The sequence below is a fragment of the Bombyx mandarina genome, chromosome 09 (genome assembly GCF_030267445.1).
Source record: "Bombyx mandarina strain Sakado chromosome 09, ASM3026744v2".
NCBI classification, from domain to species: domain Eukaryota; kingdom Metazoa; phylum Arthropoda; class Insecta; order Lepidoptera; family Bombycidae; genus Bombyx; species Bombyx mandarina.
Window position 1 is genome coordinate 7,688,284 of NC_143216.1, and position 20,757 is coordinate 7,709,040.

The following is a 20,757-nucleotide window of genomic DNA, read 5'->3' on the forward strand; positions in this document are numbered from 1 at the left end:
TCAAATTTGTTTGTCAAACTTTACGTTTTCATCAAACAATAGCTTAAACGATCAAACAAGTTGGTTAACTTGCCCGTGGATTCGGTTTTCTCCTTGCCGTAACGAGACGTCGTGTCGAGCAACGACTAAGATCTTTTTTGACAAACAGTGCCATACACGTTCAAACTTTTTTGTCAAACACGCCGTCAATCAAGATTTCGATCAAACACGACAAACCCGTGGATTGTTTGACCAGCGTCAAACAAAGCTGCATACTGTCAAATAATTTGACAAACAATTTGATCGTTTACAGGGCGCTTTATAGTTGTGTATGAGAGGGGTGTGAGTGCGTGCGGTGTGTGGAATGCGAAACGCAATGGTTTTACCGGTTTCGATTTTTTCGAGCGGCGAAACATATTTTGACTTACCAATTGAATTTCATGCATTTTCCTCTTTCTTCGTTATTAAGTCGCGAGCGATTTAAGTTATATAGGTAGGTTTTAACAGCGCGTGTTAAACGATAAAGACAGAGTGCGAACAAATGAAGTTTTACAGGTTTTTTTTTAACAACGTTCCTTATGGGACGATGCGAAGGGGTACCCTAACCGGGAAAAAACGTCCGTAACGTAAGATTTTTATTAGTAATGCACACAGTGTACGACTTAACTTTGTAATAACGTACAAAAAATAACATATTTTTTTATCATTCATTGACCACGGTCTCAGAGCGTTCGTTTGCGCAGTACACCAACTCTTATGCAGACAACCGTGAATGAAGTGTACCACAATAAGTTCGCACTTTACTGAATGACCGCAGGTTGTTGCGAAACCTCCAGTTTTATTTTATTTATACCTCGAATAGAACTTAAAATTAATATTTTTATAATAAGGAACTTCGTTCCTATCCGGTGTCCCACGAGACCACACATCTTTTTTTGTATTAAAATCATATAAGTAATCGTGTTAGATGTAATGATTAAAATAAGCCGAGCGCCACGGCTGGTGGACGATACGCGACCCGTGAGCCCCGAACGAACACTTTGCATCGAAAGGTACGTTATGATAATAATATCATTTACGCAAGTAGTTCTAAGTCGACTTCTAAGCCGCCGCCGGACGGAAGATCGCATATCGGCCACTCGGTGTGGCGCGCCGCTTAAGGCCGCAAGGCCGGCAAAGACAGCGCAGCTCACACTGAAAACGTATAAAAAAACCAAATAAAAATCATTTCAGATAACTGAACTAAAAGCACAACACCTAAACAATACGACCGAGATGCGCAATGACATGAAAAATAAAGAGCGTCAAAACGAGACAAAGTTCAACATGATGAACACAAAGATACAGAACCTGTTGAAGGAGGTGGCCACGCTCAGCAAGTCGGCCAAGAAGAACAAGGGCGCCAGGGCCGTGCTCGCCCACGCCGCAGAGAACAGCGGCAGCGGCACCGACAGCCCTAGCACCAACTAGACCGACCCACTAGACCAGCGGTCGGGGAAACGGGGTAAATTACCCCAAATGGGGTAAAATGACATTTTGAGGGGTAAAAATGTAACTTTTGTGAGTAAAAAGTATATTATATTCAAGTGAAACTTCTTTAGAATCGTTAAATTTTTAGTTATTGTTTTCTTTTCAAAATTATCATGGGGGCTATAATATGAAAGATACTAAAGAGAAGCGATTTGGTTTTTTTTTGTTCTTAGCGATAGGGTAATATCAACTTACACAAAAATATTTTGGGGTAATAATTAAAAAAGTTCCCCGACCGCTGAACTAGACACGCGCGGCCATCAGACGGAAAATCATTTTTCCTTTTATTTTTATACTCTACAAATTTTTTATTTGTAGACCTTTATAACGATAAGCGTAAACTAGCTTTCAATTTCTGACGTTTCAATATTATTCTATGTAGCGATTTGTTAACGTAGGTATTGTATTGTTTTTTTTTACCATTTTACACATTCAGTAGGTGCGTAGTAGAATTACGCAATATTAATTTATTTATTAGTGATAATAATAAATGAATGTAAGTTGAATTTGTTAAATGAATGTAAGTTGTAAGTTGTCATTAATCGACATTGAAATGTAGAAATATTAAAAGATTAACTGTAAAAATTATAATTTATCATTGTATGTTTCTTGTGTCAGTTAAAGTCTAAAATTAAACTTTAAGTATTCTTTGTTCTAAATTACAACGTAAATGTAGTTGAAATATTTTTTATAAAACACCATAAGGCGTCTGTCTCATCATTTCCAATTTATATTTCATTGTTTTTGTATAATCATACATAAAATCAAACATTAAACTTCGACTAATTCTAATTAAAGTTCGTTACAAAACAAAATCTTATTAATAAAATCATAAAGTAATCAGAATATTTATAAATCTTAACAAATAAACGGAATTGTTCAAAATTTACAGATAGAACATTAATTAAAATTAAACAAATGCTAACAAAAAAAAAAGATTTGTAAATAAAAAATAAAAAACGTGCTTCTTTGAAAATCCCGCTAAAAGTTCTGGAAGGTGTCGTTTAACATTAATGACGTCACGCTATCGATCCAAGTACATTATGTCTTTCCTGAGACCGACCCGAGGCGCCCTCACTATTTTGTGCCGCTGTAACTTGATATTAAAAGTGCTCACAAACTATCGATATCGAATGTCAGTTTATTAATTTGCTTAAATCATATATTTGAAATTTTATTTTCGGTATCTTGAACACACTTTTTAGTGTATTTATTACATTTTGAAAATGTTAGACCATGTTTTAAAATTAATATGATTAGTAGTGCGTTGTAGGGCGTATTGTAAGCGCACACGGGTACGTACCATCATTCTTTATGCTTGGAGTTGGAACAGTATCCCTTCGTTTGCCGTTAGGGGCGCTGTTCCAACTCCATACAAATTTGAGTTAACTTTTACGCGATCGAGAAGTTAAAGAACTCGCACAAAACACACTGCTCCTTAACGCCGCGAAGCAATCGTGCGTTTCATTTTGAAGGGTGAGCCCTTAAATAATATAAGCGAAACTTTAACTTCATTTTTCAAGGAGGTGGACGATGGCATTCATGTTATGATGTCAATGGGCTCCAGCGACTACTTGATACCAGAAGTGTGCCGTGCGGTGAGATTATTCGTACAAATTAGCAAAATACGGGGTGTTTCTGAAAACAAAGATAATAAAGAGAATAGAATAACATTCGAAATTTTAAACCTATTACTGCTGAGCTTATTTTCACAAATATTTGTAGAAATTGCTAAAGGATTTCTGAAAAAAAACCCTTGAAAAAAGTTTAACTTAAAAAAAAAAACGAAAATCGATGCGAAATTCGTAGCAAAATAATTTTAACCGGTTATTTATAAATGTCTAATAAATTTGTAAAACTTATTAAAACGTCGATGCTCGCGCTAAGACACGTCCGTACATACATATTGATACGTAATACCTATAACCAAACTGCGCAAATAGTCGGTATTGCGACGCTCAGCACTTTATATGCATTAATAGAGAGTCGATCTATCGACGGTTAGCGCTCAAAGGGTTAAATATCATAGAATGGAACACAAACGTTAAAGCGACGCGCTGGTCAACGGTCTCGAGAAAGTGTACCTCTAGTATTGCTCCTTAACGAAATGGTCCCACGAAGTCCACAATATTTCCTCTTAATATTCATTTACAAAACACAAACGCTTCATAAAGAGTTATCGAAGCTTTTTAAACACGTCATACGAATACCGTCAGAAAGTTGTATACGTGTGGTCTTATTCGTTTTAGTTTATTTGTTCCCAGTCAATTTAAATCAGTAGTTAATTTTCGCTTCGGCAACAATTATTGTTGCACTCTGACACATTACAATACGAATATCAATGTATTAATTAATATTCTAAATTACAAAAATATTTTTTTAACATTTGTCTTAATTGCGGTCTATCTATAAGATTGGACATTACCAAAAAAATTTCCACATCTTCATCACGTGAAAATGACATTCAGAGCAAACTTTAATATTTTTATCTTATTCATTTAGTACAAAAATACACAAAAATTGCTTAGTGATGAGCAGCGTTGCCATTAGAAAAGAAATAGTCTGTAGTCTAAAATGAATTTCACAAAAGCAAGCTAACATTTAAAATTGTTTTAATAAAATGTAGATTTTGTAATAAGGAAGGCGAATTTTTGTTAAGTTGTCACGAATTATGGGTAAAGGCAATTCCAACAGTCATATCATATTATGATGATTGCACTCGAACGAAAACTATTGCTTTGTCAAGCAATGACTTGTCTTGAGTAATTTAACAATTTGTAGGTGTTCAATTAATGTAGATTTTAAGTTATTTTTTATACAATTTGTAAATATATTTTTTTACTTCTCGTAAATTATAAACGTGAAATTCAAATCAAGCGATTTATTTTCCTTGGACATCATTATTATTACTACTACCATATCGAAAATAAAACAATAATTAGATATTATATTAGAATGTACTTATAATAATTTTAAACTAATTATGTTTATTCTGAGAATTTTGTAATTTGTTTTTGCATCATAAATATGAATGCAAAAACTAAACGTCTTACTAAGCAAGTCTTATGTAATTATCCATAGAAATGTATTCAGGGTAGATAATATTTTTATTTAATGTTTTTTTCATAAGTTGAAGTCAATGTTTTTTTATACGAACCGCTGATTTTTGAAACATCAGATAAATGTTATCCATCAAGCAAATTACAACATGACCAAATAAAAATTGAAATATTTAAATTACTTTATTTACACAACTGTGATTTTTTTAATTGTAGAATTATCCTATTAAAAACTACACCTGATGATTGAAAAATCAAGACTAATACAATAATGTGACATGTAACAGCAAATAATATCTATGTAAGCTAATATTTTGATAAGAATTTCATAATCATGAATAATTATTCTAATTATAAAATATTATAAACAACGCCTGATGTATGTTGTGGCGTCATTTCAAATGTTTGATCAGAATTTATTTAGAACAAACAATGTACGTTTGAATGTCATAGTCGTACTACGATAAGGTATATCAAGAATTGTTTTGTATATTTGAATGGAGCCTTAACTATAAACCACACACTTCTTAAAGTTCATTACAACCGAAATGTATGTTTGAACATTTGTTGTATGCTAACGACGGAATTATTTTGTCTTTGTGATTATTTAATGTTCACTTCCTTGTTGTAATTTAGGATTACATTTAAAAAATTTAAACATTTGTTGTGTTTGTATGATAGTGCTCAACAAATTAATACCAAACATCATATCATGATAAAAATAATATTATATATTAGATTACTTATAATTTGACAGTTAAATCAGTAAAACTTTTTTTTATTAAATGATATCCTTTGAAAAAAAAAGCAATGAATTGTAGGAACACTAATAACAATAAAAAAGCTTTTTATTCTACTAAATACTATATGATGATCAAATTATAATAATATGGTACAAAAAATAAAGTACAAAAACTATGTAACAAGAGCTGTCTTAAAAATGCAAATAGTAAATGTGACCAATTTTGTACCAAGAAAATACCATAAAAATGCCATAAATTATAATTCAAGTTTCAGTAGAATCAGCTCGAGAAACGCAACATTGTTTGTCAAATAAAATATTACAGGTATTTAAAAATTTAATTATGGCTTTAGTAAAATATCGATTTTAATCATTGGATATTAATCTGAAAATTATTATTATTCGAATATTATTGATTAATATCGTGATGCATCTTGTTACAACATTATTATCGACGCCGCGAAGAAACAACATTGTGCCACCTTTTTAAATTAAATACAGAACCTATTTATTTGATCAATAAATCGAGAGTATATCATAGCATAGCGCCATAGCATGGCGCCGAAAATCGATATAATTTAATGAGATAATTTAATTTAGTATTGGACGGCGTGGTTTGTATAGTAAATCAAGTAAAATATAACTTTCGAATTAAACGAGTTTCAATACTCAAAACTTATATAACACTTATCTTCTCAAATGCTAGTATATTAATGAATTACTTACAGAAAAATCTCAGACTGCTGAAAAAAATCGCTGTAAGAAAATTAATTTAACGAAGCAGTTCGTAAAATTTAGAATCGTTTTTGTTATTTTAGTTTTTATCGCCTAATAGTTTAGTTGCCTCCCTGTAGACCTCCGCCCTTAGTATCATTACCATCAATCATCTTAATGAAACAATAAACAAATGTATTGATTTTGGTGGCTGTGGTATCAAACTATTTTATTATTTATTGAGAAGAAACTGGGTCGAACCTTACGTATTTAAGAAATTCAATTTACATTTTGCAATGTTGTACTCCGCCGACGATATGATATTGAATCAATTCTCTACTTCAGTACATGTAAATAACATCGTTTAATTCAACACATTTCGTTTATTTTTTTTACTTGAAAATAATAAAATTAATTTTTCATATCAAATTATGTATCTTAATTGTAAAATAAAATATTTGATTTTTATACTATAATATATTCTGACACAAAATATAGTATTTGTTAGTATTGTGAGAAAATTCGTTTAGATTTTGAATTAATCGTAAGCGTCACATTTTGTAGTTTGTAAAGTAGTAATTAGAGTAAGGTATTGATTCAAGTAGTTAACCATTGTCAAGTTATTTGTGTGTAGTTTACAAAATAAAAATATTTTTAAAATGTTTGCGCTGTGTCATGTAGCGTATGTAAAATACTTTCCTAGGCTCACTAGAGTTTGAACTAAAACAATCGATCAAATTTAATATTAACATAAATTAGTCATAGCGTATGTTTTTGTTATTTAGTTGAATCAGTTGTGCTCAGCTTCGTGTCACACACAGTTGACACGAAGCTGTCAACTAATTATGTACGTTAGCGCACATTTCCTGATTTGGTTTCTTTATTAGGAACTAGCGACCCGCCTCGCTTCGCTTCGGAAACTGTAATTATTGATTTGTAATTGTAATTATTGATTTCTCTCTCCACTATTTAATGGATGTTATTATACATATAAACCTTCCTCTTCAGTCACTCTACCTATTAAAAAAACCGCATCAAAATCCGTTGCGTAGTTTTAAAGATTAAAGCATACATAGGGACAGAGAAAGCGACTTTGTTGTTTATACTATGTAGTGATACCGAATTTTGACATCACATCTATAGAGGATCCGAAGATTTCCTCGATCGAAAAGTAAACCCACAAATTACCATTCGGAATTCGTGATGCGGAGACTTAAAAACCAAAGTATCCGACAGGTCTAAATGGAAGTCTCAACATTAGAACTATAAGGTCATGATTTTAACTTAGACAACTATAGGTTTTTGTGTAACAATTTCTGGATATTATTTCTCCAAATAATTGATCTAAAATTCTACAGACTCATGAAAAAGACAAAATTTTACACGAATCCGTATAAATAGAAATTTAGCAAAAACCGACCTTGTAATTCTACTGTTTAGAAATGGTCGACGTGCCCAAACTGTTTTGTTAATTATCATATACGTGCGAGTAGTAATTCGTTATAATTATTTTCTGGCCGCCAGAGAGAATGTGATCGATTAACTAAAATTTAGGGCAAATTCGCAATATTTTGACATAATTATTTTAAAAAAAGCTACAAATTAAATGCCCCTAAAGAGTTACATTATCTTTCAGCGGCCGGACAATACGATCATTATTTTTTACTTCGATAATAGTAAGTGTAGTAATTTTAGGAACAAAAAAAAATTAAATAAATACGGAAAATGCAAAGGATTTGTTTATTTATTATTCTATTTAGTCTAATGAGGAAAATGCATGAAATATATTGAATTATATTTTTTATGAAACTAATATCGGAGGTGACCGAAATTTAAATCGCTTCATGAAAAAGTATGGCGTTTCGAGTTTGAAAGAGTGTGGTTATAACGAAGGATGGTCTGTAGTCCAATGTATCTCAAATGACGTGTGTACATGATTGCGTTGTGACGAAATTGATTTCAACTGATGTGTACCCTGAATTCGTCCGGGGATACGGAGATCTGGTAACATTGTTAGCAAAGACTTGAATAGTTATATTGTTTTTAAAATTAACACGTACAAGATTTTGCACGCTGTCTTATCTGTTCAACGTAAGTAACCATTGTATGTCCATTAACTGCTGTGAAATGTTCAAACAAATGGACGTGATGTTACTGAATGACATGTTTCAATATAATAAATAGGAAGCTTCGAAAAGAATAAATAAGAATTCAATGTCATTTATTTTAACTATTTCGATGATAATTATTAAAAAAAAATGCTCTTCTGTATCGACTTTTCACTTTTTATTTTGTTTTTTTATTGCCCTTGTAGGCAGACGAACGCACGAACCACCTGATGGTGAGTGGTTACCGTCGCCCATGGAGTTCAGTAATGCAAGGGGCAGAGCCAAGCCGCTGTCTTGCCTGCCATTTCAAAAAATATGTTTTCATTTTCGCGTATATTATTATTATTTTAAAATTGTGACATTTCGGATACTTATGCCTTATTCTTGATCACGGACGACTAATTGTTTCTCGAAATTTCAATACTGTTATGAGTAGGTTAAAAAAAAGTATAAGTAATGTTTATCGATATAATATGAGTTCCTTTACGTATAGAAAAAAAAACCCAACAGAGGTTTGGTGTTTCAGCTTCACAAACGGAGTAACGCAGGTGCTCGATAAGCTCTAACAATATTCTCTCTTCGACTTTGGATATTGCATTATTAATAATAATAATAATAATTTATTTATTTGTATAGAATGCAGGTACAAGTATGGTCTTAGTATAAAATATATTCAATCCCACTACATTCTGCCTGTTGGCATACAAATTATTTGAATGGTTTCACTACCAACTTCCTATGCAACGGTGTATTTTGAAAATATGAATAAATAACAATGTCTTCGATGCTTACCAGCATAATTTGAATATCTTTTGTACCGTAGTCACAGAAGAATTCGTGAATCATTTTTACGATACATTTATCAATGAATGTATACGAAACTCATAAATCAGTTCGCTCGCTCTTGCACATTAGATTTACTATCGTCGCACGAGTAGAAAAAAAATATCACTATAAAGATCAAAAATAGAATATAACAGACGTAATATAGGAGCCAATATTTTTAATGAAAAAAAAGCCTAATATGTATTTAAAATCGTAGTAGATTCTCCGTTCCAATGATTTAGTTTTAATTGATATACCTATTAGATGTAGTTAGCGGTTATTTAATACTCAAATTCATCTCAATGATGCATTTTTAATTGATACATTATAGAATGTCGTTAGTGGTTATTCAATATTCAAATTATGGGCATACCGCTGAATACGTTGTCCTCTTTTGTTAAATTTAAATCATAATCTTCATTCGCTTTTTCTAAGAAGCTACAGCGAAAGTAATAAGTCTTGTATTTTTTACATTTCAAATTCGACCCATATTTCTCAATTGACTACACAATACATTACTTTCACTATAACGTCGAAGGCAAAACATGTTTTTTTTTTATTATTTGACAGCATTTGCATGGCGAGATGCAAACCGAACACGGTTACTTACTGCCGTACTTACTTTTCTCTACCTACCTACACCTACTCGCAATGACTCGCATGTTAAAAAAAAATTAGGAAAAAGGAAAAGTGCTTTATATTTTTGAAACGTAGAAAAGTATTACCTAATGAACTTACTTATTATTGGGTATTCGTTTTGTGACCATTATAGGGTAAATCAAATATCAGAGCGCAATAGGAAATACCCAATAAATCTTACATTTTACGCTTATTAAATCCTAGATCTATTAATAAAACAAATAATTTAAAATATGGTTAAAGTCGACGTTGTCAACAGATGTGGGTTTTCGTCTCGTGACCTGTATGAGGAATATAAAGCACGTTAACAAAATAGGAAAACTTGTTAACATTAACCGTAAATTAGAATTACCATAATATGAGAAGTATTAATAAAGACCCTGTGTCAATACTTAGTACCTATTCAGTCTTGTCTATTTCGATCCTTCTATAAGAACCTTTTTTTTCTTCTTAATTCTTTATTCGATATTCTATCTTGTTCCGACTATCTCTTCTTTATTCGGTGTGATTGGATCTCCCCGCGCGGGCGAGGCTCACTAAATCACTAAATGCCCTAATCACCACGCAAAGTATATTTATTGCAGGTTTGAAATTATTCTTTCATCTTGAAAGTCATTCGTGAAAAGTAAAGTACCTTTTTAGTAGAAAATTTGTTATTTGTCTCCTGTATTCGAACACTGGCATGGTCTCATCGTTTTTTACGAATACACAGCGGCTTATACTTTAGACCACGACCACATCTAAAGTAGGTATGCCACAAAACAATGCCGTATAACTAACAATTCGTAAGTCACAGTATGTGTATTGATAAGGTTGTATGTTTGATAATAAAAGCAAATAGATTCAATTTAAAGATTCAATACTTTAAAGTTTATTATTTAAAATAATATACCTATGACAAATTTCGAAACTATCTGTTCATTAGAATATAATTTTCACTATAACCACAAGTACTTATAATGCAATTGCCCTTAGAATGTAGCGTAGAATTAATAGCTAGATCCAAAAGGCAAATTCGTACCTACTGCTGTATGATTAGAGTTCATATTTTTAACTTAAAATTTAAACAAAACTTCTTTTTATGACTTACACTCGAAACTCCCGCATTTGTGGCTTTTCTTTGTACATTGTATGAGTATTTCAGTACATGTACCTCTTGTGGTTACGCTACGATCAAAATCCGCTGAAATTTGTCATACCCATTTCCCAATCTTAATTTGATATTTTATTGTTACAAATGCGAAAATGCGGCTATGCACTTTGAAGAATGGGTTCGAAGTCTTTACGGCTGCCGAACTGGTAATCGGCTTGTTTTGTGCTGCGTACTCATATTTTTTTAATTATCAGAAAAATTGGTTTAATTGCTAGTATTAACATCTCACCTATTTCTGCTGCGAAGTAGGTAGTGTGTCCCGGTTTGAGGGTTAGACAGTACTGACACAATACAGTTCATGCTCCGACCCTATCTCTCGAGGATGGGAACTTGGAAGGTGTGATATCTATTCGCTCTGCTAGTCACTCAACGCGTGACGGACGTGACTTTGCCTGTCTATTTACATAAAGTCCTAGATCAATTTCAAAATTTGTAACTTCTTGAGTAAAAATTCCTTACGAAGAAAGCCGGCTGCGTTTAATCCAAGCAATCTATTGCCCCCCAGGAGTACAACTAGAGAACCTTTGTCGTGTAATCCTTATTTTATTTTTCGTAATTTAAATAGATTAAAATTGGCAATCTTCTAAAATTACGAAACATTTCTCTTGGTCCGCGGTTTTAGAAATCAACAAACAACAAAATAAAATCAAACCACACAGCCAGCCGTTTTAATTATTTTCGCAAAAAATAATAATGTGACCTGTCACTTGGTGTTATAGGAAAAAGAAATGTCGTATTTCCATTCCGAACAGCAGTTGTACATATTTTTAGTTCTCTATTCGGGTAGTTTTAATAGAACAGTCAGGAATAGCTTTTTAAAAAACATTTTCTTTAAATATCTGGGCACCTTCGTTTCTTCTTAAGCTAAATGAGTCAAAGCGACATCCACACAGGGCGCCATCCAAGGTGGCACAATAATAACAAAGAAAAAAAAAATCTATAGGTACATTAAACAGCCCCAAAATAATATTTTCTCCTATATCATGACTACCGAAAACAATGTAGTACACGAGACAAGAACTTGTTCAACCAGACTCCGAAACCTTTGTAGGAAGACGAGCATACGGTCCAAATGATGTTAAATGGTTATCGTTAGACGTCGGACGTAAGCAATGCCAGGGGAACAGCTAAGCTGCTGTTTATCGCAAAGATCTTTTAAAGGTGCTGACTCCGACCAGGCATCGACCCCGCACAGTACTGTTGTACATCCTTCAGTTAATTCATGCTACCAAAAGATAAAGAGAGCAATTATTAATAAATTAGTTAATTTTCCTCGCCATCAACTACGAATACGTCAATAACCACGCGTATAAATTCAGGTACATAAGCCTGGCGGTAGTACTCGAAATTTAGTTTCGTTTGGGTTTTATTAGCGCGCGGTCGTTGGGTATTGCGAAACTACTTTACAAATACAATGCAGTCGTTCCTTATATTTGTTGTCGCACTCGCGTGCTTTCAATCTATTGATTGTCGGAGTGAGTACATTATTTTAGTAACGCAGTTTAGGACCATAAAAACATTACGGAAGAAGTTGATATAACTTTATTTATTAAAAAAAAAAACATATTTATATGTGGCGGTGTGTCTAAGTTAAGTTTATATGTATACCCTCTGTTTTCTTTCATTTAAAATAAAATATCATAAATTTCCAGAGTTACAGCCATTATCGTGCGACGATATCCGACGGTTCGTCAACGGTCACAATTTGCGGCGTGAACAAATAGCCAAGGGTGAAATATCTGGACAGCCGGCAGCGACCCAAATGAAATACATGGTATGTAAATCAATTGTATACTGTCAAGCTCAATTTTATATTGTAAGTTCCGATCATCGTACATCGGAACATCAAAACTATTTAAAAACAAAACGAATATAGCTTAGAGCAATAACTTCAGATATCTATCTTCTATCTTCTTCTTCTATATAATAAAAATGAATTGCTGTTCGTTTGTCTCGCTAAAACTCGAGAACGGCTGGACCGATTTGGATAATTTTAGTCTTGAATTATTTATGGAAGTCCAGAGAAGCTTTAAAAGGTAGATAAATATGAAAACGCTCGGAATTAAATAAAAATAATAATTTTGTTTTCCCTTTGATGTGTCCCCCGTCGGACGGATTCCTTTTGTTTGTTTTAAGTATATTTTATACAAAAGTTTAGTTCTTTTATTTATCGATTGAGGCACTACGAAATCTGCCGGGTCAGGTAGTTTTCAATAAATATTAAAAACTTTCAACAGATTTGGGATAAGGAGTTAGCTGCGAAAGCTGCAAAGTGGGCTTCGTCGGACAATGATTTCCATAATCCAGACAGGAGCATAGGTTGGTGACAGTAAACTAATTTCATGATCAAATCATGTTTTCATATTTTCTTAAAGAGATAGATGAGTCGTCTATTATCAAAGGTGGCAATCTGTGCATTTGGACAAAAAAAATTTATTGATATTTCAATACAGATTGATTTGAATATAATCGTCTCCTTCAAAGAATACGGTTCAAAACCTGCATTAAATAAAGGTTAATACTTAACCTGTTATTTATCTAAGATGTCGTTCAGAAGAGTTTTGTGACTGCCAATGGAATACAAAGTCAATAATTCGTTTTTCTGATTTACCAATAATTATCCACAAGTCACATTGCCGGCTTTGATACTAGTCGACTCAGATACACGAATTGTTGTAGTCCTTCGCAATTACCTACATTGCAGTATTATTTAATCGGTTCCAATCACGATTTTTAATTTTAGTGAGTTTCCAATACTTAGAGAATAGTAGTTAAAAAATAAATAGTAATTATAATCTTGATAATTGTTTTATATTTAAGTTCTCGGTAAAATGATAGTTAATGTTTACGATTTTATTTTAGAGATAATTAAGACGCTCTTGAATAAGTTTCGTGAAACAATAAACCGAATTTATTGGTTAGGACGTCCAAGTTATAATTTAAATTACAATCTATACTCTCAAATAAAAATAAAAATACACATTTTCAGCATCCGAAAGGTTCTCAACAGGCGAGAACTTGTACTGGTATATGACGAGCAATAAAAATCACAAGATCAACCCAGACTCCGCCCTCGAATCTTGGTTCAATGAACATGAAAACTACAAATTTGCGCCCTTAAAATCGAGCGACTTTCAAAGAACTGGTAAAAAGCAGATCGCCCACTACACTCAGGTTAGTAAAAATCTCCTTTTTTATTTTTAGTTGTGATAAATAAATTAAATTAAAGAAATATAACCGTCGAGGGTAAATATTTGCGATTTGGTAATGAGACTTTTTTTTAAATCGATACAAATGCAAATAAAGTAATTTTGATCGTTAGTTACGATAAACAAGGTTTGAAATGATGACAATACGTGTTGTACTTTTGGATTCTGTTGACAAACAGCAGTAAATAAAAAAAATCAAAATAAAAAACTCCGTAACTCAACTCGTAAGTATAATATTTGTCTTAAACAAATGTTTAAAATGATATGGATTCTAAATTCGTTTTCCTCTCTTGACTTTTACAACAAAAATAAATTTTCAAATTAGTTTTAACCAGATTAGAGTGTTTGGAATTTCAGATATTCTTGGTAACACGATACTTAGAAGTTTGCAAAAATATAGCACTCTCATCCACTACCTCTTTTAGTTTTATTTGTTTCTATCTGATGAATGTTTTGTTAGTACTAGAGGTCCCGCAGTAGTCGAAATTCGACTATAATTAATTGGAATTGTAAGTTTGTACACTATTATGGTTGTATTTTATACTTCTATAATCACGAATTTCGCCAAGGCTACTCTATAAAAAAATATTTAAAATAATAAAAGACAAACAATATTTAATCTATTCTCAATTTGACCACAGACGTCAAGAACAAAAGTTTGACAATAAATAGTATGCATGCGTGTGTGCGTCAAATACATGGTATGTAGTGTGTGTGCTGTTTTCTTTATTGATTTAAAGTACCTTTTATGCATTATTTTAAAATTTTTTTAGATTTGTGCACTTCTTCTCTGTATTCTCTATAAGTGTGGAAAATTTCATACTCCTCTGTCCGCGCAATTTTCGTAAAAAGGGATACAAAGTTTTTGCTTCACGTATTAATATATAGATACACCTTGCTATTACGATAAGGGATTTGCTGTATATTTAATTAGTCAGTATTCCAATTCTGAGCTAACCAAGTTCAAAGTATCAGCGGAAAATTTTAAATCTATTTATTGCCTAATTCGCTTTTTACAAATAGGTAAGTGACAGACAAGAAACAATGAAGTTTAAGTATAAAAAGTAATTAAAGATGTATCAAAAGTCATTGGGCACCCCCAGTTAGTTCCATGTATACTCCAATAGAGTATAATATGTTATTTTTCTTCATCCAATATTGTTGTACCTATTAATTATCCCTCAATGGAATGAGACTGTTGTGCGTTTTGAATGATAAAACACAAAGAGTGGCGCGGTGAATATTAATTTCAAAGTTTTACTTAAATATTCTACGGTACGAATTTGCGTTGACAGATGAGGCAGAAATCTTCCGCAATTCACGATTCCTTTGATTAACCGATTTTTTTTTAAATAGTTTTAGCACACTTGAGGCACGCAGGGAGTTCTGTGAAACTATTAAAAACCTGTGTAGTATCTATCGTGTATTTTATTATTCTGTATCGGCATCTATGCAAAGGCTTTTTCTAATCTACGGACGTTTAATCAACTATTTTTCAGAGAATATAATACTTCTGTGATACTCTGTATTATTAAGATTTTCATCCAAATCCGTTATATTTTTTGTACGGAAAAGTCTAGAATAAAGAATGTAAAAAAAAAAAATTTTGGGCATGCCATACCAGGTGTGTTCAGGTTGTACTGGTCAGAATCGAATATGCAGACCAAACAAAATTAGAATATTGGTATACTGTTTTCCAGATGGTGTGGTCTGATAGTGATCGCGTTGGCTGCGCTATCGGCACCTCGCGGACTGCACAGATGAAATCATTCTTCGTTGTGTGCAACTATGGACCTGCGTACGTTGCAATTCCTTTACTAACTATACAAATTTAACATATGTCCTATCAATTGATTAAATTGATTAAAATTTTTAGTTAGAACAAGAAAAAAAAGTGACAGGATCCATTTTCTTTCTTTCTTTCCTTAGAGATTTTCCAGGAAAATATTCACTAATGAGGTAATTTTATTAAAACTAGTGGTCCCCCGGTAGTCGAAATTCGACTATAATTAGTTAAAATTATAAGTTTGTACACTATTATGATTCTGTTGTCACTTATTACTTACTTATTATACTTCTATAACCACAGATTTCGCCAAGACTGCACTTTAACTTGCAATTTGACCACGGACTATAAGCAATAAGAAAAGTTTGACAATAAAGGGGATTGAAGGGTGGGGCAGCCGTTGTAACTATACTTGAGACCTTAGAACTTATATCTCGTGTAACAAAAATGAAACCCGCAAAATTATAATTTGCGTAATTACTGGTAGTAGGACCTCTTGTGAGTCCGCACGGGTAGGTACCACCACCATGCCTATTTCTGCCGTGAAGCAGTAATGCGTTTCGGTTTGAAGGGTGGGGCAGCCGTTGTAACTATAATTGAGACCTTAGAACTTATATCTCAATGTGGGTGGCGCATTTACGTTGTAGATGTCTATGGGCTCCAGTAACCACTTAACACCAGGTGGGCTGTGAGCTCGTCCACCCATCTAAGCAATAAAAAAAAAATAGTATGCATGCGTGTGTGTGTTAAATACATGGTAGTGTGTGATGTTTTTTTAATTGATTTAATGTATTTTTTATGCATAATTTAAAGAAATATTCACATTCTGCGCTCTCTTCTTTATGTTCTCTATAAGTGTGGAAAATTTCATACTCCTCCGTCCGCACAATTTTCGTAAAAATTAGTACAAAGTTTTTGCTTCACATATTAATATACAGATACTATTTGTTTTACAGTGGGAACTATCTAGGCAATATCCCATACAAATCCGGAGAGCCGAGCAATCGTCTCGTCTGCGGCGCCGGCGACTGCAGTAAACCTTATGGAGATCAATGCTAATCACTACAATGCTTATAATCTTTATTCATTATTTTCTTATTAATTATTAAATTTTCAAAGCACAAAAACAAAACAAAAAGATACTATCACTGGATTTACTTATGAATGAAAACGTGCTTGAAATAGTTATTAGTAAAAAAAAACGGTTATTGGTAATATAAGTAAGGACAAGACTTCTATTACAAGATTATTATATTTGTATTGCTTCATAAACATCTCAATATTTTAGGGGATTCCTGTTGAAAATGTGCACCGACTAGTTATTACCAATTTTGTTACTGTTTTTTCCTACTGATTCCAGACACTTTATTAATATTATAAAGACTGATAAAAGATTATTTTAAAAATATTAGACATATTTTCTTTTTAAATCTTCTTTCTATATATATATATATGTAATGTGTTCGCTTCAAGCAATAAGAGGCTAGTAATACTGCATTTAATATTGTTAATTAGTTAGGTTAGTTCAATGTTTGAGGAATGTCTCTTACTAAATAGATATTTATGTATTTTTTTAAATGGCATGCTGGCAACATTAAAATCTTCTGAAATCCAAATTGTGTGGTTGTTATACAGAAACGCAAAAAGTGTATTTCCTATTTTATATAATTATTGAACCTTCTACGTGAAGCATGTTTTTAAAAGAAAACATGTGGAAACCTAGAATATTAAAAAAACAATCTAGTGATAACAGAAGATAAATCACAGACATGAAGTAATTTAATGTATTTATAAGTGTTTGACTGATATTCATTCCTAAATAAATTTTGTTCGAATTTAGTGTATTGTTTCTATCTTCCCAAAAAAATTGATTAAAACATCAATCACGTTTTTATTACTTCATATGCGCAGACGAGGTTAAGGGTTGATATCTATGATTCATATTTTACTCACTGATAGTAGGACCTCTTGTGACTCCGCACGAGTAGGTACCGCCGCTCTGCCTATTACTGCTTCATTTTTTATGAACATTGCAATTTGGACAATAATAATTTAATATTAAAACAATAATAAAATAAGACCACACTATATTTATAAAAATTGACAAAAGCAAAACATTAACTGTCCCCTTCACACTCAAAAGCTAGACCGCGCGAGAGAGAGATGGGCAGACTTTTCATAATGCGCATGCAGTGCGACGTTACGCCGCGTGCTTATTCACAAATACTACACAAGCGCAACGTGTGAATGTGTTGAACGCGAGCTACATGGTAGGCGGTGTGGGGGGTGTTAGGTTTTATTTTCGTTACGGAATTTCTTGATTCGGTCGCCGCGCTCAAAGCCCGCGATAAAAGCTATGCTATAGCTTAAAAATACAAGTTGTTCTAATGGTTTTTTCATGGGCGCTTTTGGTTTTCTTTTTTTTATTGGGAAACTAATACGAGATCCACCCCTAGAGGGCACGCAAGGTATCTGGGACTTGACGGTCTGCAGATGTTGGGAGCAGACCGCGGACCCAAGGATGAGTGACCTGTAATTTACTGTCGGTGGCCATGATACTGCGACACGCAGTTTTGGTTACTGGCAGTTATTATGAATACTGGTTAAAATTGGATTTTATTGTTTGTGAAATAAGGGTTGTTATTAATGTGAATGACGCCACCGTTATATTTGAGGCCAGTTCCAATAAAATTATAATATTACTCCTGCCATTACTCAACTCAAACCGGAATACTGAAATGACGCTTCGAAGGGAGTGAAGTTGATAGCGGTACATTGCATGGATACATGGTTTTTATATAGATTACTAGCTGACCCGGCAGACTTCGTAGTGCCTCAATCCATAAATAAAAATAAACTTAAAACAAACAAAAGGAATCCGTCCGACGGGGGACACATTTAAGGAAAAAGAAAATTGTTATTTTCATTTAATTCCGAGCATTTTCATATGTATATACCTTTTAAACCTTCTCTGGACTTCCACAAATGATTCAAGACCAAAATTATCCAAATCGGTCCAGCCGTTCTAGAGTTTTAGCGAGACTAACGAACAGCAATTCATTTTTATATATATGTCGGCGCAAATATGACTATTTACCTACTGATCATCAATTAATTACTCTGTGATAAGAAATTGATGTTAAACAGTTCCTTTTATTGTAATTTCAATACTTTAAAACGTGTTTGAAAAACGTGTAAACCCGCTCACGTGTTTGAAAAACGTGTAAACACGCTCACGTGTTTAAAACGTGTCAACACGCTCACGGGTACGAAGCCCCATAAATACGGCCGTGCTGTCTAGCACTTTTTGATTCGTGTCCGAGCCGTTGTACTGTACGGATATCTCTGTAACGTTGTTATGCTTCTCGTGCAATATACGAAGTTCTCGTGAAGTTTTGTTTCGGAAACCCAAACATGAGTCATTCGTCAACAAATTAATGACCGTGACGTCGGCGGTGCTGACGTCACACTTTTTACAAACATTACAGACGTCCCTACTCCGTCATAATCAAAAAGTGCTAGACAGCACGGCCGTATTTATGGGGCTTCGTACCCGTGAGCGTGTTGACACGTTTTAAACACGTGAGCGTGTTTACACGTTTTTCAAACACGTGAGCGGGTTTACACGTTTTTCAAACACGTTTTAAAGTATTGAAATTACAATAAAAGGAACTGTTTAACATCAATTTCTTATCACAGAGTAATTAATTGATGATCAGTAGGTAAATAGTCATATTTGCGCCGACATATATATAGATAATCGTAACTCGTCTAATTTTCAGACATTAATGTGATAATGGCTTTGTATTTTGCAGTTTCTCGCTTATGGCGCGTACTAAACGCAGTCTTCTTGTGACGAATATGATGAAATGACAAATAGTAAAATCCAAACTATTAATATGTCGCAGCAACCTTTTTAAATTTCCTATCTAAGCTGATGATAGCCTTGAGAGGCTATTTCAGCGTAACCTTAACTAGTAGGTGAGCTCACGGGGCTCAAACCTCACGACATTGCTAACACGAACCCTAGCAAGAGCCGTGCTTCGCAAAATCTACCACTGGATCGGAAACGCGACCTACTGAGAAAATCCGGCGAGAAACTCACTGGGCTGTGTCTGTGGGTTAATTTACTCGTCGAGGGCTTCGTCGCAAGCGACGGATTCGACTAGAACGATGACCGGTGCTTGAGATACCCAAAAGCACCGTTAGTGGATCGGGAGGATCCGAAATGACGTGTTTTAGGCGACGTCGACTGCTCTCTATTCTGCGCAGCAACCTTACTACTTACCAACAACCGCAGAAAAGATTTTGGCCACGCGCCACGATAATAGCCTAATTTGGTACCAAATAAAATAATATGAACTGGCGATCGTCTATAATCTAGGAACCATAGAAATTACTACGGTCCTGAGTGTTATATACATCGGTGAAATACACAGTCAACGTTTGTTACCTTACGTGCTTGAAACGCTCGCTGGACACATCAGTACTGGAAAGCCTCTTTGCAAGGTGTACTCAGTTGAAAGCTCACTGTAGCTTATGCATGTCTCACTTAGGTACTTTGTAAATGTGATGGCCCATCAAGAACCAAAATGAACATCTTCGATGACAGGTCCACCATAGGACCATGTCTCCGAATGATACTACATCAAAATTCATTCGAGTGGTGATTGGGGAAATGATCGATATTTCAGCCGTTATATACTTCAAGTTCCTCGAGGAAAATTAAAAGCAGTTTCGAGTAGGTAAATTAAGAGTGTAATTTATAATGAATTATCATCATGGTCCCAAGTCAGTTTCGGCAACGGCAACCAAAATTTTCTGTTCAATAACTTAAAAGCTAATGTTCGCGCCTCTCATGCGCTCTAATACGCCTATGGTAGCCTATCTTGTTTTTAAACGTACGCAAACAGAAGCAACACGTAAGAACACCATCCACGAAGTTGTAAAAAATGGTGGAATATAATGAATATAATATAATAATACATAGGCGGCACTGAAAATTTCGGGAAT

General features: G+C 33.5%; 2 protein-coding genes across 2 annotated transcripts in view; both read left to right on the forward strand.

The window, feature by feature from the left end:
• Positions 1-7,756, forward strand: part of LOC114243575 (protein FAM76A) — a 35,140-nt gene extending 27,384 nt beyond the window's left edge. The window contains exon 8 of the mRNA XM_028175106.2: positions 1,213-7,756. Within this exon, the coding sequence (XP_028030907.2) occupies positions 1,213-1,449 (237 nt within the window). The 3' untranslated portion in view covers positions 1,450-7,756. The remainder of the gene's footprint in view (positions 1-1,212) is intronic.
• A 4,054-nt stretch (positions 7,757-11,810) lies between these two features.
• On the forward strand, positions 11,811-17,584 carry LOC114243576 (scoloptoxin SSD976). Its single transcript, XM_028175107.2, has 6 exons — positions 11,811-12,224; positions 12,402-12,523; positions 12,987-13,068; positions 13,739-13,923; positions 15,659-15,756; positions 16,701-17,584. Exons 1-6 carry the CDS (start codon positions 12,164-12,166, stop codon positions 16,801-16,803), a joined length of 651 nt encoding a protein of 216 aa, XP_028030908.2. The 5' UTR covers positions 11,811-12,163; the 3' UTR covers positions 16,804-17,584.
• Positions 17,585-20,757: the final 3,173 nt, after the last annotated feature.

What these genes read in the sequence shown, in the direction of transcription:
- LOC114243576 (XM_028175107.2), top strand. Translation starts at nt 12,164, where the DNA reads ATGCAGTCGTTCCTTATATTTGTTGTCGCACTCGCGTGCTTTCAATCT. An exon ending in TAATCCAGACAGGAGCATAG is followed by an intron (nt 13,069 to 13,738) that starts GTTGGTGACAGT and finishes ACACATTTTCAG; the next exon opens with CATCCGAAAGGTTCTCAACA. An exon ending in GTGTGCAACTATGGACCTGC is followed by an intron (nt 15,757 to 16,700) that starts GTACGTTGCAAT and finishes TTTGTTTTACAG; the next exon opens with TGGGAACTATCTAGGCAATA.